The 27,436-nt window shown below is 44.2% G+C and overlaps 1 protein-coding gene across 2 annotated transcripts in view; it reads right to left on the bottom strand.

The window, feature by feature from the left end:
* Window positions 1-27,436, bottom strand: part of LOC147732560 (CD63 antigen-like) — a 75,348-nt gene that overhangs the window by 10,563 nt on the left and 37,349 nt on the right. Inside the window, exons 3-6 of one of the 2 annotated variants that reach the window (XM_086958826.1) lie at window positions 16,855-16,929; window positions 13,916-14,011; window positions 8,347-8,499; window positions 6,891-6,974 (exon numbers count right to left, since the gene is read on the bottom strand). In XM_086958826.1, coding sequence (XP_086814952.1) covers window positions 6,891-6,974; window positions 8,347-8,499; window positions 13,916-14,011; window positions 16,855-16,929 — 408 coding nt within the window. The remainder of the gene's footprint in view (window positions 1-6,890; window positions 6,975-8,346; window positions 8,500-13,915; window positions 14,012-16,854; window positions 16,930-27,436) is intronic. The other variant, XM_086958827.1, reaches the window with a different exon arrangement.

Genomic DNA, 27,436 nt, shown 5'->3' with positions numbered 1-27,436 from the left:
GTAAAGGCTTCATGGACGCAATGTTTTGGCAGCCATTTGTGAGCAATTTAGAAAGAATTTAATTCCCAAACATTTACTTAAACAGTTCCAGATGAGTGTTCACAGTGTTGCTGAATGTGTACATTTAAAGCCTGCACTCACGGTGACAGGCACACCTCTGCAATATTTGTGTACCATACTTTATGACAGGTAGTTGCATACTGAAGGATGGCAGCAACTCACCCACACTAGGCCATACTCCTGGAGAGAATTGCAGCTCCTACACCATTCTTTACCTGTTCCAGGCACTCCTCCACTTAATTGCCCACAATGGAAGGAAGTATTTGAGGAATATCTAGAGGCCATCGACAAACACTTCCAAGAAACAAAAAACACTTTGGGTCCAGAAGGAAGGAGCACTTTAAAAACACCTCCGCTAGACGTTGTCAACATCCGTACTGCATCTGGTGAGGTCATTAATACTATGGACAAATACGCGTCCATTATCAGAACTGTTGATAAAAGACTTGGTCCAAATAAAAAACACTGTTGGGCCATCACACAGGTTTACAACATGTACAATTTACTGAAGAGTACATTGATTTCGTGGCTGCATTTACACTTCTGTCTGTGGTGCAATTATTGAGATGTTAATGATAAAATTATTCACGGCCAATTGATAGAAAGAAGCAAAAAATAGTAGGGTCCAAGAGAGACTCCAGTATGGAAGATCCTGATTTGGAAACAGCCTTGGCACTAGCTATAGACGTTGAATATTTTGATCTGTGTATGAAAGATTAGCGGTACCACCAGATCCTGTGAGATAAATTATTAAACATTCAGAAAAGAGGAAATGTAATATGGAAGGTGAAAAGCTTCCACAGAAACCAGTAAATCTCAAAACCAAGTCTAACAGTGAAAAGAACTATGGCCCACATGCATCAAAGCAAAAAAAAAAAAAAAAACGGTCGCAAACTGGCAGATTCTCAGAATCTGCCCCTTTGCCACCGGTATTTTTGTATTTGGGATGCATCATTCCAAATGCAAAACTCTGAATTTTAAGGAATCTCTAAATTGCGATAACTTTAATTGAGATTGCCTTTAATGAATCCCAAATTAAGATTCCTTAAATGCAATGCATTAAAGTACATAGCGATTTCGCTAATAGGGGGAGCAAATTACCATGAAGTTGAACTTCACAGTATTTTGCAAAAACGTTGAAAAATGCACTTTTGTAAATTTTTCAAAGTATCATGTTGTGCACACACATGCCCTTAGGGCATGTGTGTGTGTAACATATGTGCACAGATCCATTACAGGGGTGCAAAAGGGTGTCATTTTGACACACTTGAAATTGCATGAGCAAGTTGCCAGTACGTACTGGTACTCGTAAATTGATCATGCAATCTCCAATTCATTCCTTTAACAAAAGTCCTGTGCACACGTTATGGTAGGTATATATAAATGTCATAATAAGCGAAGAACAATTCGTAGTTAATTGAACATGGTAGACACAAATTAATGCCTCCAGCACCGAGGAAGACACTACCCGTCTCTCCTTTGCGTAACTACAGATTGCTGGTTGGACGGGTGTACGCACCCGTCCCCCGTGCTTTTACTGATACATCTTCACTGGTACTTTAAACATACCCTTTAATGCCGGGTAGGAATTATCACCGGCTACACAAACCTTTACCCATTGACATTATACAGCCCTGAAGAGTCATGGGCTCATTTCCGGCGTGACGAAACACGTGTCGGCTGGTTGTTTTCTTTGATGTCACCCTTCCAGAAAGGAAGGCCTAATACATTTCAATTTTGAAAAAAAAAAACATTAATATGTGTCTATCTAATTTAATTAACTATGAATTGTTCTTCGCTTGTTATGACATTTACATATACCTACCATAACGTGTGCACAGGACTTTTGTTGTATTTACTGAGTGGGCCCTTGCCACTCCCTGCAGAGATTTTGGGATCTACTCTGACTTTGTAGCACCGTTCCATTACTGTTGCTTTTCACTATATATCTACCGTTACCAGTCAAGGCGCTGTTCTTCCTGCATACGAGAAAACCCTCAACTGAACCCACTGTATCCAATTCATTCCCATGGGCGTGGAGGCCCATAGGAATGAATGTGATGGCATTCCTTAATTGCGTCTCATAATTTGCGAGTCTCTATTAAGGAATGTGTGGCGATCGCTATTTTTATAGCGATTCCTACATGCATAGGCTTTTGCAATTCCTTAATTGCGATTCCTTAATATTCGCAATTAAGGAATCGCAAAAGTCTAATAATCTCAATTAAGGAATCGCAAAAGCCTATGTTGATGCATGTGCCAGTATATGTTGTGTTTCGGTGTGGTAGCAAGTTACATTTGGGAAACGCTAAGTTTAGTGGTGCTGTTAATCAGACTAGCTTCAAGGGCAGAAAATAAGGTCACTTTGCATGTGTGATTAGGTCAGCACCTGGGTTAAAACCCCATACTTCTGCAATGGTAAAGTCATGAAACTTATGTGATAATTGCTTACGGATGTGGTCTTCGACAGAGCATGGTTGGGAGGAAGTTGTAGAAATATACTATGTATGATGTTCACAGAAGGAAGCTTCCTGTGTGAGAGGTAGCTGCCAACAATAAAAATTGTCAAATTCATGGCAGAATCAGGTTCCCCTTTTAGACTTCTTAATATAAAGGATTTTGTTGAATTTGAATAGACAATTTCTTGAATCATGCATCAAGAAACTTGCATATGGAGAGAAAAGAGTAAAGCTGGATGGTAAATTTGATGCCATATTGGAAATGGAGTGCAGTTCTAGAAGGGGAACAGTTTATGTTGTAAAGGATGGTTCCAATCGGGGATGATCAAAGAAATCTGAACACAATATTAGACCTAAATTGTCTTGATATAGTAATTTTAGGTAAAAAAACGTTATCATCCCAGTTTCTCCTGTTTGTGCCATCTGAGTGAGAATGAATAGGCAAGTATACGGACATGGTCAAGGAAGAGTTAGGGAAATTGTAGAGTTTTCAACACGATTGTTTTGAAAGAATGACCAAGCAGTTATGCGTAAGACACACAAGGTACCTCTGGGTTTAGAATCTGAATTGAGAACAGAACTTGCGTAGCTATGCAAATTAGTAATCATTGAACCAATAGGGAGTTTTGAATGGCTTCCCCCTGTGGTATTGGCACATAAATCAGACAAACCTTTAAGATGGTGTGTTGATTTAGGGATTTGAACGCTAATATATAGGTGGATCATCAACCTTTGGCCAACAGCCACAAAATTGCTAGCTACCCTTTAAGGGGCCATCTTTCTTTTCTTTTTTTTTTACATCATGTCAGCAGCTTACCATCAGGTTTAATTTTGTCAGCACTCACATCTTACATTCTTTTTAATACCAGAAGGGGCATATCGTATATGAATGCCATTTGGATTAGCATCCGTTGATCAGTTTTCCAGAGATTCTGGAACAATCTGTGCAGAGAGATGTCCGATGTTGCCTATTTTCAGGACAACATTCAGGTATAAGGGAAGGTCAAATGTGAGCATGATGAGGGACTAAGGAGTGTCCTAAGATTTTGATATTCAGTGGTTTGCCTGTAAGGAGGGATAAATGTAATTTTTTTCAAGATGGGGTAGATTTAGTACATCATGTGTGCAAGTGTTGAACCCAAACTCCACTACGAAAGAAATTGATGGAAATCCTATTCCCTACCAACAAGTTTCAAAAGAGTTATCAGTAGTGAATTGCGTTTTATACAGATGTGGCTTGTTGGTGGTTTCTTCAAACCTTTGGGGCAAAGTATTAACCCTTGTTCATGAAGGTCACATGATTCATGCTATTCGGGGCAGAGCTAGGGAAGATGTTTGGTGGCCTGGAGTTGACATGGCTGTGGAACATTTTGTCTGAGATTGTTGTGCACAAGTTATTAGTAACAAAGGGCAAGTAACTAGTCCTATCATTTCCATTGTCACAGCTAACTTGCCATGGTGTAAATTAGCCTTCGAAGTTTCAGGGCCATAAGAAAGGTTTGGGTAGTGTGCTGAAGTATGCCTTTCTTTTGATTCATTTACAAAATGGGCTGAAATTACATTTGTTGAACATGTGACATTCCTATGGAATCATTAATTTTTTTCAAGGAGGTATTTCTGATGGAGAAGTATCCTGAAGAAATAGGCACTCTTAACGGTGGCCAGTTGGTATTTAGGGAAATGAGAACCTTTCTAGAATTCAATGGCATCAATTACAAAAGGTCATTTTTGTATCATCCCTGAAGTAATGGGTTGGGGAAAGGATGAACCATGTCAATGATAACTGCAGTTAGATTTGGTAATTGGGTAGGATTGAAAGTCTGATTAGGGAAATGGGTTGGCCATTGAGGACTGCATCCCTCATTAGTACAGGAGTGTCGCTGTCAACTTTATAAAGAGGTAGGGTGGCTGGGTCTAATCTTGTAGAATGGATTAACAGGAAGGTGGTAGAGGCTGTGCAGGTGGGGTGCTTGGTGGATGAGAGACATTAAGTGCAAAAGAAATATGCTGCTGTTGGTGAAATTTCAAAAAAATTGCTAGTGAAAGTAGGTGATTCAGTGAGAATAATAAAATCAGTTAATATCCAAAAGGGATTCTCTCAGTATTCAAAGCCAGTTCAAGTGAGAGAAGTGAAGGACTATGTTTGGCACAAGAATGCAACGAAAGGCATGGTGACAATTGTTCCGGACTCCATTTCCTCACATGCATGTGAAAAGTTGGTAGTTAACACAATGGGGCAGGGAACAAAGGCATATGACCACAGGCAATGATGGTTTTCACGTAGAGGGAGAACGCGTGCTGCTAAATGTAAGGATTCAGTTATGTAATTGCTGTATAAGTTGTAGTAACAAGAGTGTTTTGTTCTGTCAGTATTGCCACATTATTGGACATTTTAGCTCAACTGTGTATTTTACATGTTTGCACATTCATATGGACGCTTAGATCATAAGATTATATCTCATTGATTTTGTTATTTTGTGAAGGTATGGAGGGAGGGGTTCTGGGTATTGCAAATGTTAATGTTGCATAGTAACTGGGATAATATTTTGGCACCAAGGTTCCTGGCTAGGCAGTTACTCATGGGACCTAGTTGTTGGTGGTTGACTAATAAACCTGTTCTCTTTCCTGGTACCATCTTCTCTTCAATCTCCTCACCTTTTTCTACTTTAGGCATTTGTATGTCAAGCTATCTGCCTTGCCTCCATGGAACCCCTCAATGCCTTTGCATATATAGATTCCTAATCCCTTGCTGGGGTTCATAGGGTTCTTTGGGATTGTATGGATTGTTTTTATGGCACCCAGGCTTTTCAATGATCTTTGCTCCTTTGAACACCTCAATACCGAAGCATTGTGAAGTTTGTCCAAGTGGTTGTGTATCAAGCCTACAAGGAGGTCTAGGACTATAGACTCTTCAACCTGAAGAAGTCCATCTCCTACTATCCAAGGGGCTGCTGTTCTTGTAGGCTTGATGAGCCTCAAGTGGAGTACTTGCCACCCACTTTCCTAAAATATCTAGTTACCTAATAGCTTTATGAAAGGTTCTTGTGGAGTATGGCTGTCTTCTCCTAGATGTGTTGCTTGATTGCGATCCACTTTTAAAGCCTTCTTTGCTCAAGTTGCTCAAATGGCTTTTACCTCTTAGTATTGGGTTACTATCTTCCCTTCTCGTATTACCTTTTGAGCCCTGCCTTTGGTTCACAATATTGTGATAAATTCCTTTGATAGCTATAACCCTCAAATTGGAGAAGCATGGAGGTTTTTTTTTGTAGCAGTATCCTCAAGGCACCAGCTAAGAGAAAAGGGCAATTTGTTGGACTGAAAATTGCCTCTTGTTTCTACATTAAGTGCCTAAGTGTTTCTATGGTGCCTTTGGCTGTTTACACACTATGGAGATGCTGCTGGTCTTCCATCGGGATCCTTTCATAGCGAATGAGAGCCCCCACTAGGCCTGGCCAGCTGTCTTCTGCCAAGTGGACTAGGTTTTGCTACTTTGGTTTTGGCAACCTTACACCACTAGGTCCAGTTTTCACATTCTCTTTCACCCCAGGCCTCAGAGAGTATTAAACTCTGTGTAACTGAAGAACTTTCTACCAAATGTGTCCACCTTCGAGACCTTCAATAGTGCATTCATGAGGGATATACCAAAGCACCATATGGATGTCTCTCCACAGACATTCATGTCCCTCTATCTGTAGTGGATTGGTTTTGATCTCTCAACTGCCCCTTGTTCTGCTGAGTTTGCTTCGAAGATGTCCTCACTTTGTCGTCAACTACCTGTGGTGAATTTGGTTGCATGGGCTGTGACAAGAAAAAAAAGAGTAAGTAGTAACCCAATTATGTACCAGTAATCTTTATTACTCCAAGTCATAGTCTTCCTCATAAAAAAAGTCCTTCATTCCCACCTTTCGTTTGGGTTACCACTAGGGTACCAATGTTGGTGTTGATGAGGATGGCTTAAGAGTGTGATCTTTATTTGTAGGACTCTGGCATGAAAGACTAAGAGTTGTGACTAGGTGTATTTGGAGGTTTTCCTCAAAAGTCTAGGGTAGCTATATCTTTTTTGTTGGGCGAGGTAAACTTCACTGTGTAATGCCTGGAGCAAGACGACTAGAACTTAAGTACAGTAAAAAAAAAAGGACAAGTGGTAGAGCCATCACTACTAACAGCGCCACCTAGTGACAGTCTAAACAAAAAGTATAACAATCAAAGAGGTCATTGAGGTAGGCAGCTATTAGGGCAGATTGGCATTTCTGTAAACGGTGTCACTGCTGTACCCATACAATACCAATACCACCTAGTTGCTGAAACGCTATACACCAAATTCTAACAATAGGATGGTATGACTTTAAACAAGGTTTAACACTGCGATACCTGCACTATTCCAATGCCAATTCCAATTGCTCCGATAAAGCCAACATTCTGTGCAATCCAGACCTTCAGCTTGCTAACACATCCCTGGAAGATAAACATCATTGGTCAGTGTCCAACTTTACACTAATTCAATATAGTGTATTATTCAAGGACATTACAACATGGCTTCTGTCCAGCATAGATTTCCACAAGATTATATTCGTAGCAGACACAGGTTAAGATTCATTCACTATCATCCCCATTTGGAAACTTTAATGTTATTGTTTATTGTAACAGACACATATGTTGATCAGAAGCGTGAAGGCGTCTTATTTGAGTACCAAAATTCTGACATTGTGGGAAAGTCACTGGAGAGGAGAGAAAAAAGTTCGGGACACTCCGCACTTTGAGCTTCCAAAACATTCACATCCTGCGGGGCTCTCCATGATATTCTTGACCGTTCGATGTAGCCACTAAAGACCAAGGCTTGACATGGGAGCTTGGGGTGCTTGATTCAAAGTTCACAATTCCATGAAGCCAGCAATAAATAACTTCAAGGTCCAAGCCAAAGGAATATAAAATAGTAAAAATAGACAAAATAAATAAATAAATAAAGAGTTAAAGTAGAATCTCTAGATCTATAAATGTAACTGAATTCCAATAGGGTTTACCGTTTGGGGGAATTAAGAGTGGTTTATTAGATAGTCCCTTTAAAGTTTAAGACCGTTAAAAAGAAATGCAGACACCTGAAGACGACAGCAATGTAAATTTAGCTCTAAAAATTAAATATCACTTGAAAAAAAACTTAACTTTAACAATTTGAGCAAGTCTGCATTGGGAGAAGCTGGCGAAGTGGCTTCATCCAGCAAAGAAATGCTCACCTGGTTTTGGTCAATTCTGATCATTTCCAGGTCAGTGCCCGTATAAAGACACCATTGCGTAGAGACTACAGATGCTAGTCTGTTGGTTGTGGTGGTGGAATCTGAGAAGGAGCATGTGATGCATAAACAAACATGCAGAAAACAGATGACAAATCAACTAGTGAATCTCCTCCATTATGCCATCACTAGATTTTGCAGATTTTAGCATTTACTCCAAAAATCAAATTTATCCATGCGCCTCAAATTCCACTTGAGGCTGGAAAATATCTCATCCAAGCTGCTTGTGACAGGAGGAGTTGGTGTAGATGATATTCAGTATTTTACATGACATCTTTCAAACCTATACCTGCTAGCTCTGGTTTCAAATCGCGAAGCTTTGCTCAAGTGAAGGATAAACAAACTGGAATACGCTGTTTGATTCCATTATTATTCACAGTTGTTGCGCAAGGTACAATGGAAAAAAGGTTCAGGGGATGCCCAATAGCACCCAAAGTCGTCCTAAACTAGACCAAATAAAACAGGATAATTCCATAGCTTAAATTGCATACATCTTATTAAGGGTGCAATTACTTTATTCATAGCTGGTGCAGACAAACCTGTGTGTTTATGTTTGAAAATTCTCCATTTTCATTTGCTGTGTTGCAGGCGATCTGATTATTCTTGCAACAGGAGGATGGAATAGAACCACTAGACAGTGTAAAGGGGCTTGAAGTCCAGTCCGAAGAATTCTGAGCACCACAACACTGAAACTAGATTAGACAATGAAAAGAGTGGTAAGGATTTCTGTAGTAAATTGGACGCCTTATTATATCAAGCATTTAATTAGGTTTATTAAGTTGGAAGGATTATATTTAAGGGCTGGTTGACGGATGTGCCTCAACCAAAACCTGGGAATTCCACTATAGTAGTTTTATTGCTTACACCCTCATTTGGAAATGAAGCCCTATTCAGCACCTTTCATCTGATATTGACAGAAGTGGTCAATTGACGATTTCCAAATATTGGGTATACTCAATCTTTTCCTCACACCATCTCAGATCTAATTCTCAACTGCAAATTCAATGTATTACTTAGAGGTACTTCCATGCAACCAGAGCTAGTCTGTATATACTGAATATTACACAAGTTATGAGTGGTTGCGCTATGGAACTTGATGTAATGTGGTTTGTATGTGTTTACGGTTCAATAAAAACACATTGGCTCCTTAAATGTGTCTGAAGATGCACCATCACCTTTACTTGCAATTATATTTTGTCTCCAAGAACCATTCTTTGTGTCTGTGCTAACAATTAATGTCTTAATAGTTTTTTAGGAGGTGCTTAATCTTGTTGCTTAAGAAACCACTACTTTGTTTGCATTAGGTTACTTCAACATGCCTGATGGACAACTTTGTGAACTATAAATTGGACCTAAACAATTAAGAATTCTCTAGGTTTGCCAACAAGTTTATACTTAGGTCATCTCATCTTAAACCAAACTGTTAACATACATTTAATTTGAAATCAAATCTGCTTGACATCTAGTCTAAATGTACATTGTTTCACCCTTTACTTTAGGTAATAACTTGTTCTAGATAATCTGGTCCAGGTTTATTTACTCAAACTGTGCATGGATCAATGGATTTCAAACTTTTTAGTTCTGCATCCCTCCACGTATAAAAGAAAATCAATGGGCCCTCCAGAATGACAAACATTTTCTCATAAATATTCTATACAGTTAACAGCTCTGAGCATATCCCTTTTATAAATGCTATCAAATGCACGATTGCCAACATGCCAGTGGCAGCCTGGACTCTATAGGCTTAGGTGTCCACAGTGTGATCCTTTATTAGAGATTACGGGGGGTTGCGTGGCTTTCAGGGCTATTTGGAACCATTCATCCCTCCCACACGCTGACAACTACATCCAGACAGGACGTAGTGAGTGAAAGACATTATTAACCCATTGGCTGCTGCCGTCGGCCAACGGTCGTCGCGAGCACTACCTTGGTAGTGCTGCGCACGTCCGTTGGCCGACGCTGCCCCACCCGTTTTTCGAACGTTCAGCACTGGAGCTGAATGTTCGAAGCAGCCAACAGGTTAAAGGAAGACTATAGCGTGGCTCACTGCCAATGTTTCTCTGAATACACAGCATTGTTGTGTGCATTATATTTGGCTCTGTTCCATGGGGTATATTCCTCTTGGCCACAGCCGGTTGCTACCCCCCCACCCCACAGATCAATTAATGCCCCAGCTAGTTTGAAGACCACTGGTATAGCTATTGGCACAGCTCACAAACTCTTTACCCTTTGCATGTGCTTAATCTAGAACAGGGGTCTCCAACCTTTTCTGCTGTAAGAGCTACTTATGTTCAATGAAAATCATCCTACACTACCAATATTAGATTTTTAATTTGGACCATATCAGACAAGATACATTATTGACCAGCAGTGCGAGTGCATCAGGCATGGTTCTCAGTAGAAAGCTAAAAAATGCTTTGTTAATGTGGAATGCCTGTACATGGCTAAAACATAAGTCATTGCACTAATGCCCCGTACCAAGTTAATATTAGCAATAAGTCATCCCCAAACATCGGCTCATGAGTTATGAATACACACATTTTCCCCTCAAATGCACACTTGACATTTTTTTTTAACAGAGTTTTATATAGCGTGAACTTGACCCAAAGGTTTTGGGTATCAGAGCGCTTTACACAAGCACCAGTTGCGTTAAAACACATTAATATTTTGTTAGGCACGAGGAGATGAAGTGATTTGCCCAGAATCACAGGATATTCAGCGTCATTGCAGAGACTCGAACCCGGTTCCACAGATTCGAAGTCGACCGCCCTAGATGTTAGGCCAACTCTTCTCAATTTTGGTATGCATATATTAATTCAACCAAGGAAAAACTTCTAATTTAGTAGGCTGGGCTGCACACAGTAGAGCTACTCACAGGTAGCTAGCGAGCTACCAATAGCTCACAAGCTACTAGTTGGAGAAGCTTGATCTAGAAGATTCTTCTTCAACAATGATGGCCCATGGAGGAGCCAAGATGGCGACCGGAGCAGACGTGTGAGCTCCCGGCTCCGCCAGCCCTTGAGCCCTTTGTTCCTATCCTGCCTGCCATCCTGCTCACTTTACCGGCTGCTGGAATGGGGACTGCGCGCTGACTTCGACCGTGTTCCTCCGACACCTCAGCCCGGTCGGATTGCGGAGATAGACCGTTGCCTGGCACTGCGCCATGACTCAGGCGTGCATCGCCGCCGGATGCCGGACTTAGACGGAGCGGAGACGGCCAGCCTGCCTGCAGGACACCCACTGCCTGTGCGGAGCTGCTTCTTCTCGATCGCGGCCCGCGTACATCGCCTGTTGAGAACTGCTGGACGCTGAGACTGCATTGGTTTGGAAGGCGGACGATATTGCACGACCGGCTCCTTTGTTACATACTGGGTGAGGGCTGCCTGTACTCCATTGCGGGATGTCCCCTGATTCGGTGGACCGCCCGTTTGCCCTGACTGCCTGTTCGGGCCGGCGGAGGCCCCTTGCTGGAGACGCTGGGTTAATACTGGTCGCAATGGAAGAAGGGGCAACTGCTGACTCCTGTTGCACCCCCCCACGTACTGGCGATCGGCTTGGGGGAGCGTTGGATGTCCCCGTTGTTCCATGGGACGGAGATGACTGCCCACCCTCGCCCCGTGCCTGCGGCACCGTGGCCGGGCCGGGGTCTGCACTGACTTCACCCACATCTGTCCCAGCCGCAGATGGACCGCAGCCTGCCCTGTCCTACGGAAATCTCTTGTCTGCCCTTTGTGCACTGAGATCAGCGCTGCTCCACAACTCCCACAGGCTGGGCAAGAAACTCGACGACGTAGCCTTGGATCTGGAGCTGATACGGAGAGGCTGCTCCCAGCAACAGTTGAACTGTCCCCTGCTGGTGCCTGAGGCTGCTACTGTGTTACCGAGCGATTTCAGCGGTGGAGAGACCCGTGATGCCTGGACTGGTGCCTGTGGAAGACCGCTTACAGACTCTGCCAGTGCTACATTGTCTCCGCACTCGGGGATTGATTCATTGTATTCGCCTTTACTGTTGACTATGAGGCTGCCAGCTCGGCGGCTTCAGGCTCCCTTCAAGACTCTCTCGTTGAAGTCTCCGTCTTTTAACTTGGAGACGCTTTTGGCTGTGTTTGCTGCACTGTTGGGTATTTGGCACCGACCATTTTGTATGTATGAATCTCCTCTTCCTTCCCTGCGCCCATTTTGTTTCTCCACTGAGGAGAGGGGTGGCATTCATCGTGGGCTGGGATCAGGGGGGCGCCTGAGATCGGGACAGGGTTAGGCGGGTTCGTGGTTGTATTGATTTCTTGCCTGGCGGGGATTGGGTTTAGAACGCTGTATGTAGTGGCTGCATGGATCACGTGTTTAGTGCTGATTGTTTTCCCCTGCCTGTCTCTGTTATTGCTAGTGATTGCTTTGCCTCACATTCTAGGCATCCTTCGTGTATTGCGACCTTTGTCAATGGCGCAGTCGGCACCATATACTGGCTATCCTGATAAATTGTGAGCTATCGGCTCCGCCACATTCTTTTTGGTGCCTGTCTGCTTGTCATGGAAGTTTATTGTGACATGGGGACTATTTGTTTAGGGTAGCGTCCATTTTGCTCTCCTTTGTCTAGGTGCTCCTTAAGGCGGCCATCTTGTTCCTTTGTTCCGACTGGGGCGGGCTTCTGTCGGGCGTCATGGTGTAGTGGTCGTTAGAGACCTGATTTGAGCTGGAGGTCTCCGAGGGTTAACTCTTGTTGGACTGGCTGGTGCGATTTCGGATGGTGCCGCCTCTCTGGCGAATGTAGTAGTCGTAGCTCCCCACATTTGTTCTGCTACTGATGTCTATCCTGGTACTTTCGCACGTGGGGTGGGGCTGTGCATATCCTGCTATTTACCCTTATGGACGGGGTGGTCATTCAAGTACTGACTCGGGGACCCGGGTACACCGGATTCAATCCTCCTTCTGGTATTGTACTTCTCGATATCACTGTTTCACTTGGTGTAGGGGCTACACGTGGCTGGGGGACCGAGAGCTCTGTTATTGTTGGGCTCCTCCCCGCCTCCTTTCTTTTTTGGGAGTGGTAGAATAGCTTGTTCTTTTCTTCCTCCCGATATTTCAAGAGTGAAAAATCTTTTCTTTTTATCGTTTCCTTCTTCTCTTCTATTCTTGGTCTGTATTTCGGGTTCTTTAATGGGCGACAGGCACTTTGCCGGGGGGGGTAGGCCGTAGCCTCCGGATTGATGTAGGGTGGGGGGGTAGATTTAGTTTTCCTTATTTAGTTTCTATGGGCCTTATTTTTCTAAACTTCTGCGCTTTCTTGTCCTGTTTTCTGTTCTGGGTCTGAGATAGGGGTTAGTAGGGAGTGGGTGGCGCTGTGGGTGGTACGTAAATGTGGACTGAAGCCCCTTTGTTTTGCATTGTACTGCCATATTGGCGGGGTGTTCTCACTACTGCTGTTCTTATTGATGCTGCCTGCTCATGTTGTGAAGCTAATGTACGGACTCAGTTCTCCTTGCTTCTATTCTTCACTGATTTATATTTCGATCAAAAATTAAAAAATTTAACCTTCAATGCTCCTTCTCCTTGGCGACATGACTCTGTCCAGTGTAACTGCTACTAATTGTTGCTATCTTGCCTGATGCCGCTGGGGAACCGCATTGCTTGCACCTGTGCTTAATGTATCGTGGCCGGCCTGACGGTTGTAGGCCCGTATTTGTTCTCCTTTTTATGCACAATAAAGGTTTTCAAAAAATTAAAAAAAAAATAAAACAATGATGGCCCATATGCTATGAGCAGTTGGTTTTCCACCCACGGGGGTTAATTTTGATTAGGTGTGTATTGTTGCTATTCACTTATGGGTATGGTTAGCTTGTTACCGGTTTCGAACTCATGGTCTGACTTTCCATTTATGACTGTTGATAATCTTAAAATGCCACATGCAAAGACAAACACATTCCACCCAAATGTAACCAAACATGCAAAACAGAATGCTGCTTTAGGAAAGAACATTAACTTTGTAGGTCGCACCATTGGTGAATTTAGTTTTACTTAATTACTTAGTGATATTAGATCATTATTACAATCTTTATTATTTCTTCTGGGGGCTCACCACTTCGAAAAAAGAAACCGATCACGAACACCAACCTTTTGCTGCAGAATATCAACTCCTTCAGTGACATAATCATCAACCCCATAATTGTTGATTATCTTTTGGAACTTTTTCAATATGATTTTGCTCAGCTGTGGGGATAGATAAAGCAATTTGTGTAGTAACAAGCCATATAATTGAAAAAACACCAGTTGCGTTAACTGGTTTTCAATTGTCACCATTTATAAGTTATGCTGTGGCAGTGAAAATAAATGGGACTCAATACCAATTTATATAGACCAATTGTACTACAAAAAAAATCAATTTCTCACATTTATTACTGCAGTGCCAAGGTAAAATGTCAGTTTAATACCACAGGACAGAAAATTGACATTATAAAAACAGTTTAATATCACAGATGTCAAAAAACTATAATTTTACAACGGAAAAACAAATATCCCAATGACTGACTTTCGCCTGAACTAATTTAACCCATTGGTTCCGGATTCTGTACCTTTTGCTAAAACAAAAATACATGGAAAATACGGTATCAGCTCTGTTAGTATTTGTCTCGAGTATCATGGCCTCTTCCCCACATGCAACAATGGTAACAAATAGCATGTTCCAATATCCGCAGCTGCACATCTATTATATCCAATCCAGTAATCACTGTGTAGTTATGGTTCAGACACATTTTCCATTAAACCAGCATTTTTGATTTCCCTATAACTTTGGCTCATGTAGACAGATCTGCATCAAGTTTGGTTCTCACTTAAACATTCAAAATCAAAAAGTGTGGGATTGAGGAGTTTTTAAACAGGGATCTAAGATATTTTCTCCTTTAATAAATCAAATACATAAATACCCTACAACTCAAATGAGACCCCCAGTATTGGGAAAACGGCACCAGTAACTGAATAGCCATTCTTTGTGCTGGGGACATATGCACAATGAGATCCATTAACATCCAGATACATAGCTTTTAAACCACACCATTGCTATCCAAAATAAAGGAAAACCGGGGTGAGACTCCGGTATTTTTATCTTCATAACATAACGTTAGGATAATATCAAAGTGCTGCCTCCGACATGATTGAGACCCTCCTGGTTTATAGGGCCAGGGTGAGACCAGATGAAGCGTGCTTCTAAGAATGTGAGTGAAGGCCTTTAAAAAAATATAGGAGTCCTGATCCGTTACAGGTACCACTTTCAAAAACACTGGTACCTTTTGGAATGTAGGATATTTGTTGTGTATTTGATTCAATTGGAATAGTCAGTTAAAAGCCAGCTTTCGCCAAATTTTGTACATATATGTCGCAGGGGGAAAAAAGGAAGGGAGGTCAAAAAATAAATTTACACCAGACTTGCTTAAAAGGAGAACTTTAACCAAAATGCGCATCTTTGGTCTGCTGAGAATTTGTTGAGCAATTTGAAAATAAGGGTTTAACAAAAGAGAAAGGCCTGCCAGTTGGAATGGGAATTTCTCCTTTTGTTGATTTTGGATCTTCAAAGCTAAAGTGAAGGCTGCTTTTCCAAAGGCGGATAGGCTGATGGAGAAATCTTTCTTGCTGCTAGCATTAGAAGACACAAGGAACAGACCTCACGCCTCAAAGATTTTTTTTTTATTTTCGAGTGGTTATTGACGGTTTAAGACCCTCAGTTGGTCACACCCAAAAAATACACTGGAATAAGAAAATAATGCCATGTGCTGAAGTCCCTAGACTATTTCCAGAGCCCATGGAGTCAGCACCCAGAAATGTACCACTAGTACACATTCGACAACTAGACCAGAGTCTAAGCTGTGGAATGGACAGCAAGTCTGCAGGGGCATTATGGAGACATATGAAAATACAAAATATTCAGTTATCTCTATGTAAATATCTCCTCATATGTGCACTGGCAACAGGTAGGCTTGTTATGGTGGTGGGGGGGGGAGGGAGGGAGAAGGGATGATACCAAACTCCACTATTCAAAATCGTGCTCGGTAAACAGCCTCTTACGAGACCTGGTGCGTGTAGTAACAAAGGTCATTTTTCCTGGGCCTTTTGCATTTTGAAAACCATTTTGAGATAAAGATGGGCTGCCAGTTCAGGTGTGTACACTTCCTCCACATGAAAAAGTGTGGTAAGCAGATCAGAGAATGTTACCGGTAGTGAATGCTCAATTATGTTGCAACATTGCACAGTACAGTGTATACCAAGTACTACAAGGCATTGTTGGTATCCCAAGGAGTCAGTTTCAGGACTACAGTTTATATGAAGTTTCAACACCAGTCCTTTAACTCATGGAGCCAGTCTGACAGCCTCACCAATAATACTACCCACCCAGTAACATTTCACCCGGGACAGGCGTTACTGTAAAAAAGGTAAGAGTCACAATTGAATAGGTAAAAAGAAAATGAGGCAACTCATGAACTACCTATCTTCCAGAATTCTAAATTCCAGAAACAGTAGTGGATTGCGTTAATGTTGTAAAAATAATTTAACACCTTTACCACAAAAAATCCCTTGACCTGTTTCGGCTTAGGAATCACGCCTTGTCCTTCAAACAGGCTGAACCAGGAGGTAAAGACAGCCGTGGTAATCTTTTTAATATCAGCATCATCTGTCAAAAAAGAGTGAGCAGGCCTGCTGCTCCCTGTGAATTCGGAAGATATAAGCCCTATCCTCCCAAAGTGTTTTTGTTTAAAATGTGGCCACATGATTTATTTTACAGCACCACATTCTAAATATTTTTGATAAATCAAAGGAATATTTTTTCTACGCAGCATGAATTTAGGTACACAGCCGAAAATCTAAATTGTCTCCCATTGCCCTAATAAAGCCAGCTCATAATACAATATCGGGGAACTGGCCCATATTGAACCTTTACTGTAGAATGGATCACTAATCATTTCTTTCTATCTACCCCAAGGCCGACCACCCATCAAATGGTCACCACTTCAATAAAACAAAATGCACAATTAGTTTATAAATCCACGCCAGAATGTACTTACCTTATCTCTTAAAACAAAGGCTGAGATACCAGCAAGAATTTCAAACAAGATGACAATGGCTAGCACCACGGTGAACTAGTATAAAGATACAAAATAAATTTCCTATAGTACGAGAAGTTTATTGAAACTTGATAAAAAACATTACAGCAAAATACGATAAGCTTAGGCAATATTCCATTATTCTTGATCTGTAAAGTCACGTCGGCCCGTTTCTACTTAATACTAGGTACTAAAGGCTACACATTCCATATGCATAACAGGCTAAATTAGATCAGTATTTTATTTCTTTAAATATAGAAATAATTTTAAGGAGCCAGCCTGCACCATAAGGCACTTTGTTTTAGATACAACTCAGAACAGTTTAGGATTATGAACTGGTTATGTATAAAGTCATTGTTATGTTTATGGCTGTTTAGTTACTGGGCATTGTTTATGCTATGAACAAGCACAATCTCCTCATATGGAAGGTGTGAGGAAAGCCCATTTGTTAGATGTGATTGTAAAACCTTAGCTCAACCATGGGTTGCTGCAGCTTTGAGCGGTCAGGCTTCAACAAAGAAAAACATGCAAAGCATTTAAAAGTACCAAAACAATTGAATAAGAAAAAAATAACAAAAAAGGATATCCAAACCCAGTTTATGAAAATAGGTATTGTCATACATTTTTAGGCATCAAAACTAACAATTCACCAGAGGGTTTCGGAGATATAAATTAAGCAAATCGCAAATCCTTGTTTCACTCAAAATACAAACAAGCGTTGACAACTACCATGTTTAGCGGTTACTTTGACCTTTTTTTGTAAAGTGGAGTTCAACTACTCTGGCCCGCTTTGGCCAATCAACTCCAGTAGTTAGCAAGTCAGGGGTGACCAATAAGGCTTAGCAAAACCAAAGGGGATCATGGACGGAGTGTTAAACATTGCAAGCACTCACCCCAGTCAACCGATCTGGGTTTAATCCATCATCATTCTTTAGCTCATTCCGCCACCCCAGTTCAGACACGGCCATATGCAAATCAGCCTTGACCCTGTGCCTCATGGAAACAGTCCAGCCCGAACTGCCAAGCAAGGTCTTCCCTGGACCAGAATCAAGCATCCCGAGACCAGTTTCTGGCTAATCAGCAGTCATCAGCCAGGCTAGCCTGAATCCAGTGGCAAAGTGAGCAAGGGACCGACGTCTGGGAATACCCTGCCAACTTAGGGCGAACAAAGCAAAACCAAACAACCATTAAGGCTTAGCAGGACAGTTACCTTGCAGTCAAAGCCTTCTCCAGTGCAATTCCAGGCTCTTAAGGCATACCTTCATTGACATTAATGAAATGCTCGTGATGCAAGGGATGCAATATGCTGAAGGAGCGGAGAGTGCCGATCTGGTCAACAGGGTCTTCCTGGGGCCACCCCTCGATCCACAAACACGATGGAGTGACTTTGCTCACAGAGGTCCATGCCCATTTAAGTCCAGGTGAATTCTAGTCAAAAATCAGGTTCTACTAGTCTCCAGTCACAGCAAAATCACTGATTTTTCACCATAGCCTGTTTTCATCTTGAGTGAGCAAACTGCAGTTGGACAACTCTCCGCGTCAAGCAGACTTGGGAGCAACTTTGGAATGTTAGAGTTTGGCATCCCAGGCTGCGCTTCGGTGGGCAGTGACAATTAAGCAGTTGAGGCTGCCAACTCGCCTTGGTAGCTTTTGTTCAGCTTTTATGTCCTGTAACAGGACATAAAAGCTGACTTCCTGTCGGTAACAGGAAGTCAGCCAATTAATTCTTAGAGTTCCTCTCTGCCTGGTTCACAGGGAAGGGCTCCTCTTTGAGTAGGGCAGCACAGTATCAGTCCTCTTTGCTAGCCCAGGAGCAGCAAGTGCAGTCCAGTCTTTGGAGCAGTCTCTTACCCAGGTCCAAGCAACAGCATAACACTCCTTAGGACCTCTCTTCAGTACAGACCTGAGCAGAGGTCTTTGTGCTAGGAGTGCGACTTTCATGCCTAAAACTTGCCCTCAGGGGAAGGGAGGGGATGAAGACTAGCCAATGGGCTACCAGGCCCCTCCCACCTGATGACAACTTCCTGCAATGTGTGGTGTCTAACTATCCTAGAGTGCAATATTCTGCCCACTCCCAAGATGGCAGAATTCTTCCCTTGGTGTGGAACTTTACAGCCCACCCTAGAGGTGTGAATATCTTAGGGATGCACACCCACAGGAAAACTGGTTTGGCAACCGTTTCCTCCTATCCCCAAAGCCAACCTGCTGACCAGAACACCATTTGCCTCTCAAAAGGTAGGTTGCCCTTTGATGCTCACCTTTTGGGCTTGCACTCAGTGTGGCTTTCTGCCAGGTAGAGGTGATAAGTCTTTCAATGGCAGGCCTCTATTGTGCCCTTTCCTGGGAGCCGTTCACACTTCTCCTCAAGAGGGCAAAAGGCTGTCTTGTGGCCAGCAATTGTAAATGGGCACTGGAAAACTGGGGCAACAGAGTGCAAATTTGTAAATTTCCAAATATTCCAAAGTTAAATTTGACTTGGGCATCAAGTTAGGTTTAATGAGACAATTCTTTTGATCCTAAACACACAAAAGTCAGCCTGGCTGTATGTGAACAAGAGGAGAGGGAAAATACAGTGTGTAGTGTATAAGGAAAAGGCGGGATAGATTTCCTTCACATTGTGGTGTGGACTACGACTCCAGAGGGAAGGATACGAGGTGTTTTTTCTCAAAAGATGAGCGTAAGAATACAGATGAATTAGGGGCAGAGTGCAGAGAAAGTAAGTGAGAGATTTAAAAATGTCTCTCTGGATCCACTGAAGTTATTAGGTGGTCACAAGGACATGATTAAAAAGCGAGAGGGCTAGGGATTCAACAAATATAACCCTAGTTCAAGGTCAAAATGTTTCTGCCATTTGTTGGTCCCCTAAAAAGGGATCCGGAGGCATTCATCAGGACCTTAACTAAATAGTCACTCTGCATAGGTGATAAAAAAATGGTAAATATACTGGCCACCCCTGGAACTGGGCAGTCAGTTGTTCAACGACCCTCTTCACTTCAGAGGGGTTAATTTACTGTGATAAAATGATAATGTTATTACATTGTAACCGTGTTCCATTGTTGTGAAACACTACACATTGTGAACTCTATTTGACTGTGTTTAATCATGCTTACCTATGGTGCGCTATTTCAAACTCGCTCTCCTTGCTCTTGTACCATCTCATGGTGCCCAGCTGAAAGGAGCATAGAGCATGGTGTCTAATAATATGCAAACTTAGTACTTACATGTTGATCCAAAAAATGAGGGGGGTAAAAACAGGCATTGCAGTTTCCTCTTTTGTAGGGGCCTTGATTCAGTGTTAAGTCTCCTTGAGACTTTGTAGTATACAGTTGCTTCGGTGTCATGTGTCTATCAATAGCCGGTGTGTAGTCAGACCTCAAGAACACCTGACACTAATGCTTTCTAATGCATTAGAAAGCGTTATCGTCAAGTGTTCTTGGGGTTGACAAGAACTGCTAGGAATGCACATACCCTCAAAGATGGGGTCTGACACACCGGCTATTGAAAGATAGATGCATAACACAGAAGCGACAGCACACTACAAAGTCTCAAGGAGACTTGACACTGAATCATGTCCTCTACAAAAGAGGAAACAGCAATGCCAGTTAGTTCCCCCTTCATTCTTCGGAACATGCATGTACTAAGTTGGCATAATATTCGACACAATGCTCTATGCTCCTTTCAGCTGGGCACCACGAGATGCTACAAGAGCATGGAGTGGGAGCTTGAAATCTCGCACCATTGGTAAGCATGATTATACACAGTCAAATAGAGTAAACAATGTATAATGTTTCACAACAATTTAACATGGTTACAATGTAACATTACAATTTTTTCATGGCATAGGAACCCCTCTGAAGGGAAGAGGGTCGTTGAACAACTGACTGTACAGTTCCAGTGGTGGCCAGTATATTTACTTTTTTTTGTTTCAAAACTTTTTTTTATTAATATTCAGAAGGGAAAGCAAAAACGGCATTACATCATGATATTCAGTGCAATACTGTGCAGACAATTCAAGGCATCACAAGGAGGGAAATGATAGCAAGAGCTTCAAGGCCCCATATTATCTCAATCAATGTTAGCGTGGCAGTCCTAGGCTGTCCGGTGTCCCCGCCTTGCATATTCCAGACTTATCTTACCAGTGGTATACAACTGCAACAGCTGCACTCACGTCAATGACTGGCATCGTAGAGCTTCGATTGTAGAGTAGTGATGGCATGAGGCTACAGGGCAAAAACGCCATCTAGCAATTTAGCATTCTGTTTCTAATAGACATGCCTAGTTTGAGGTACAATGCAGTGATGTTTCCATACGCTGGAAATGATGAATAAAATTAGTAAGAAAAAACAAAAAGGCAAAAGAGAACAAGGACATAACCAGAATTCATAGACAAAGAGAGGGATGAGGAAAATGGGAAAGATGGGGCAGTGGGTGGTGGGGGGGGGGGGGGGGGGGGGGGGGTAAGGAGCGCCTTGATGTATCTTCAGAGTCTGTTCACAACACTTGGGACCACTACTCTAGCAATAGCCAACAGTATCTCTGAGAGTGCGTGGGGAGGGGGGTCAAGGATGACAGTATTGACCAGCGCGACAAGAAGGGAGGTGCCTGAATTTGAAGCATACCTTGGGGCTTTGCATTGCATGACTAGTCAGCGGGGTTCCAAAAGTCCTCCGGTTCAATGGGAAATACTGCGTCGTCAAAGAGCTGTAGGGTTCGAAGTCTTGGCGGTTGCAATCTAGCATTTTCCAGGCATCCTAGGTGATCTACCAGCGGCTTCCACAGCTTCGTGAATTTGGTTTCCCACAGCTGTAGGCACGCGTGAGTAGTTCCATTGCCACCTTGTGCCACAAGTGAGTGAACCATACATTAATGGAAGGCGTTTCTGGTTTCTTTCAATATATTGCAACAGTTTGCCTCGCAGCTCCCAGCATGTGAAGACTGAGGTGCCGATCTCGGCTGGTCATTGCTCGCAGGTTCACTGGCTTAAGACCCAGGATGAGAACGAGCGGACTCTCAGGTAACGGGTAGCCCAACACCCGCTTAATATGGCTAAGGACCTCTTTTCAGTATGTAGCAAGGAGAGGGCATGCCCACCAAATGTGAAAAATCCCCAACTGCTTGTGTACAGCGCCAACACAGAGGATGCATTCGGGAACATCTTTTGAAGTCGAGATGGAGTATAGTACCACTGGGTCATCACCTTATAAGCAGATTCCTGTTGGGGGATGTTATGGAAAGTTTTGGGAATGTCACGCCAAAGGCATGCCCACTGAGAGGGAGTGATGTCGGCATCCGATCCAGATTGCCACTGCCGTTGGTATGGATGAAGGTCCAAACGGTGCGAGTCTGGGAGAATCTGGTATATACCAGATTTTAACCCCTTGGAGGAGCTAAAGGTGTGCGCTAGCCGTTCAAAACGGCGTAAAAGGTTGTGTGGCCACCTGTGATAAATAAGACCCCTGTAGCCAATGCAGAAGTTAAATATATTGGAGCCTATCGTTCTGCAGTCCTGATCTGTCCAGTTTGCAAAGTATGGCGGGCGGGACACAGGAGGGATCTGCGGGTTTCGAGCAATTTAAGAATGCAGGGACGGGAAGGTAGTGAGGCCTCTCCAGACCGCCAATTTATCCCAAACCTCAAGGACCGTTTTAGTAGGAACCGCCTTGTATGCACTACAGTGACTCGCTTCATGGGGCAACCATGCATGATCCCAGAGAGGGCGACAAGTGACCGCTCTATCCATGTGGAACCACACTTTCTCGCTTTCCCACGCCGCCCATTCCGGTATATAGCAAAGGTGGGGTGCCCAATAATACTCCAGCAGATTAGGGCAGGCAAGTCCTCCCTTATCCTTTGGAAGCATTATTTTACTATAGAATCATGGTTTCTTTTCCCCCATACAAAGGCGATGAGCTTGCGTTGAAGCCCCTGGATCTGATGTTCTGGGATAGGTGTCGGCAGCGTTTGGAACAGATAAAGGATTTTGGGCAAGAGAGAAATTTTGACCGTGTTGAGGCATTCTAACCAAGAGAGTGGCAGGGCTTTCCACGCTCGCAGATCAGCGATAACTGAGTTTTTATATTCCTGCCAATTGGCTTGGGTCCAGGTAGCTAGATCTGGTGTTAAGTTATGGCTGAGGTAGCGTACAGAACTGGTCGCCCATTGATAGGGGACAAGGGCTTGCAGGGTCTTAATCTCATTGGCCGGGGTGGTAAGGTTAAGGGCCCAGGATTTTATGTGGTTAATTTTAAGTCCCGACGCTTGCTCATAGAATTGGAGCAAAATATGCACTGCTGGAAGTGAGTGCAACTGTCAGACAGGGTAAGGAGTAAATTGCCCGCAAAGAGGGCAATTTTATGCTCTATACCTCAAAGTGCAATGCCACGGATGTTCGGTGACCCGCGCACCATAATAGCAAGTGGCTTCGCTACCAGGGCAAACAATAGGGGTGACAGGGGGCAGCCCTGCCTGGTGCCCCTGAGAAAAGAGATGGGCAGTGTAAGTTAGCCATTAACACATACCGTAGCAAGGGGAGAAATGTAAGAGGCCATGATGTGTGCCATCATGCACGGTCCTAGACCTGCTTTCTGCAAGACAGCTTGAAGAAATCCCCAGTCCACTCGGTCTAACGCCTTTTCGGCGTCGAGAGAGAGCAGCCAGGCCGGGATCCCCCAATGCCGCGCCTTCCCTACAAGATGCGCCACTCGCCACATGTTATCTACTCCTTGGTGTTGTTGGATAAAGCCTCCTTGATCTGGTCTGACGAGGTAAGGTAAGTGCACGCTAAGTAGTTTAGCCAGGATTTTTGTGTATAATTTAAGATCCGTTTTTAACAATGGGGCGAAAAGAAGAGCAGAGCTTGTGATCTTTCCCAGGTTTCAGTATGAGGGCTATTTCCGCCATTGCCATATCAGGGGACGGTCCGACAGTGTCCATGAAAGAGTTAAAAAGACGCAGCAGGTACGTTTGGAGATACAGCAGGAAAGTGCGGTAGAACAGGACTGGGAGCCCATCGGGGCCCGGTGTATTCCCCAGTGGAAGTTCCTTGAAGGCACCAGAGTGATTGGTTCCTCTAGGAGCTTAGAGTGGTAGTCGCCCAAGGGATCCCAATCGCAAGCGTCCAAGGGGGCGGATATCTGATCTGGGGTGGGCGACTCTCGAGCGTAAAATGATTCATAATAATCTTGAAACGTTCGAAGCTTATCAGCTTCCATGGTGGCCCAGGATCAGTCCCCTAGCTTTAGTTTCGCGATGTGAGCTTCGGCTGCCCTCACCCGCAGGCGACGTGTCATTACCTTTCCTACTGTCTCCTCCTTCGTAATAGCGATGCCGTAATGCAAGCAGGGCATGTTCAGCCGTATTCGTCCTGAGAGCCCTAAGCTGACCTCTGAGGACCACCAGGCATTGCTTGTAGCTTGGCAAGGGCCGTTCCTGATCCAGTTTCTCCAACGTTTTGATTTCACGCGCAAGTTTGGCTTCCTACAGGCGAGCTTCTCGCGCCTTCGCTATGGCAAGGGACGTGAGCACACCTCAAAATAGCTTTAAACGCATCCCACAAAACAGGAAGGGATGTTTCAGGGAGGTCGTTAGTTTCAAAGTAAGATATGATGGCGGATTGGAGTTCTTCCCTATCCACTGGGTCCCTAAAAATATGTGGCGGAAACAGCCATCCTGTAGGCCGTTTGGGGTATGCAAAGTGCTCATGGAGGAGTAATTCCATGTGCGCATGGTCGGAGATTGATATGTCAGATGTCGGCAGAAAGGGTGTCCCCATCAGCTAGTGGGACACGAAGAGAAAATCAATGCGAGAGTAAGAGCAGTGCGCGTGAGAGTAGTAAGTGTAACTGCGATTCTCAGGTGAATGATAACGCCAGACATCTATAAGGTTTAAAGCAGTAAGGGAGTTTTTCGTTGCCGCCGACATAGTGCCCACCCCATGAAAGGCACCCCCATTACGATCAATCTCCGCATCCCAAACCAAGTTGAAGTCTCCCCCAACTATGAGGTCCGTATTCGCCGGCCATATCTGCTCACGTAGAACCCTGTACAGAAAAGCATCTTGGCCCTGGTTTGGCATGTACATATTGCAAAGGGTGAGTGGGCAATGCCCTCTCCTGACCTCCACTGTGAGAAATCTGCCCTCTGTGTCCCGTACTACTTTAGTGTCACCCTGTAGGATGCCCGCTCTACAAAGAATGGCGACGCCCTCTGTCTTGGTAACTGCCGAAGACCAAAACTGGTGTGGAAAGCGTGGGTGTGACATGAGCTTGACATCGCGCCTGAGAAGGTGGGTCTCTTGTAAGAAAAAGATGTCCGGGCTCTGCAAAAATAGGTAGCGCCATATTTGGCGGCGCTTATTGGGGGAATTACGCCCTTTCACGTTGAGGGAAAGGACCCTCAAACAGACTACAGAGGACATCGTAAACTACTGTCGGGTAGTGTCTCTGTGGCTAGCAAATGGCCCCTAGAATTAGTTAATCCCTACAGGGCTTCCCTAGCATTCAGGTATCCACCCTGCCAAGGTGACAGATAAGGAGAGGAAGGAGGAGGGGAGGATAGATGCAAAGAAAACAATGTATTAATTGTAATGGCCAACATGGCCAATATCCTAATCCAGTTCGGGGAGTAGCCAGGCACACCAGCACAGGCTGTCCCGGAGATGTCACAGTCCCAGAAATAGGTGTGGGGGTCGGTCATCGCGCTGCGGAGTAGATCAAGAGGTCCAGGATGCAGCCCCAGACCGCCGCTGTCGTGACGTACACCAAATGTCCAGTAAAGTACCTTCTGAAGAAAAGCAAGAAAGCAAAAGGGGTTTGTTGCATTGCCTCATTGGTGGGTTAAAGCTTACCTTTAGGCGTAGGAGAGTCATGCAGCCTGACGACTGGAGACAGAGCGATTCAATTAGCTGTGGCCACCTATAAGCGACACGTCTCGGTCAGGGCACCCTGTGCATTGTAGGATAGCCTGCCAACTGAGTAGAGAAGATCTGTCACAATCCTTTATAAGGGAGCGCCCAGCCTAGAAGGTCTCCGCCCATGTCAGTTGCGGTGTGGACCCTCCTGAAGTTCCTAGCGGGCACACAGTGTAGTGTCTCAAGTGTCTGCTAATTGTTTAGTGCTGGGGGGTATGGACTCGTGGATGGCAAGTATCACAGGCCGAGTGGAAGCAATTCCAGGTGAGGTGGTCGCTTTGTAAGGCTGAGAGCACTGAGACTTCTGGGAAGGCGTTCCGTGTGTTGCAAAGGGACATGTTGGTTGTGCGTTAGTCCGTCGCTAGCTTTCAAAGACAGGACGTGGCTGAAAGGTCCCCAGAAGTCTGCCCAAGCAACAATGGTGGGGGGGGGGGGGAATACTCGCAGATCAGTGATGGGCCGAAAGTCTCTGCGACGTCGAAGTGTTGTGGAGTCTTGATATAGCTGGATAGGCGTCCCATTAAGCCTGATTTTGGGTTTATCCCGCGCTGCCTTGAGAATCGCTTCCTTTTCGGTGAAAAAATGGACCAGAGTATGAATGTCAGGGACGAGGCCAGGTCTCCCTGCAGGTCCAGTCACTATGCGCACGGTCCAAGGCAGGCGATGGGGCATCGTCATCTCCCCCTGATGTCACGAAGCAGGTCCGCCACTAAGGTCATTATATCTGCGCCTTCTGCACCAGCCGGGACCCCCGTATGCGTATGTTATTACGGCGCCCCCTATTTTCCAAATCCTACTGTTTAATTTGTAGCTCTATGTGCTGCTCTTCTAAGGTGGCCAGGCACTGCCATATGTGCTCTTGGTCCTCCGTGCGAGTATCCAGGGTCGTTTCCAAGTCGTCCACTCAGTCTCCCAGCTCCCCCACATCCTTCCGGAGGTCTTTGATGCAGGCTAGAACCTCATTGCGTAGGGACCAAATTTCAGATTGGAGTTCCTTCATAAAGAACGCCATGAATTCTTGCATGACTGGTTCTGAGGGACCTCCAGTCACTGCCATCTCAACTGAAGCAGAGGCTGACCCTGGATTATCCCCTGCGGTTGTGCTGGCAACCTCCTTGTGGGTCGCCGAGTGGTCCTTCCCAAACTTTGAACGAGTCATAGTCGTGCAGGAGTGGTGACGTGGGACCGTGGGCCTCATGGGAGGTACCGCCATGTTGTTAGTTGTCGCCGTATTATGTGTGTAGCTGTCCACCCAACTAAGCATGAGCGAATTTTGCGGATCTCGCGTTCGCGAATTTTGCGGATTTGCGGATTCGCAATCCGCAAAATCCGCGAATTCCCGCGAATTTGCGGATTTTTTTTTTTTTTGTGTTCGCCCGTGTTTCTGCCAGTTCGCGAGGGTTTTGTACACTTTCGCAAATTGCGAACTTACCTGTCGGGTCGCAAGTTTCGCGAACTTGTTGTTTCTACGTGTCCAGCCTGTTTGGGACACTCTTCTTCATCACTGCCACTCTCTGTCACCACTGCCACTCTCTGACTACTCATGCCACCCTCTGGCCCACCCATGCCACCCTCTGTTTCATCACCACACCCTCTGGTTGTCCAGTGTACATTATTTTCGGCAAAGCAAAGCAC

The sequence above is a fragment of the Lissotriton vulgaris genome, chromosome 2_1 (assembly GCF_964263255.1).
Source record: "Lissotriton vulgaris chromosome 2_1, aLisVul1.2, whole genome shotgun sequence".
In the NCBI taxonomy this organism is placed as follows: domain Eukaryota; kingdom Metazoa; phylum Chordata; class Amphibia; order Caudata; family Salamandridae; genus Lissotriton; species Lissotriton vulgaris.
The sequence above is the reverse complement of the archived record's forward strand: the minus strand, read 5'-3'. Positions and strand labels throughout refer to the sequence as shown.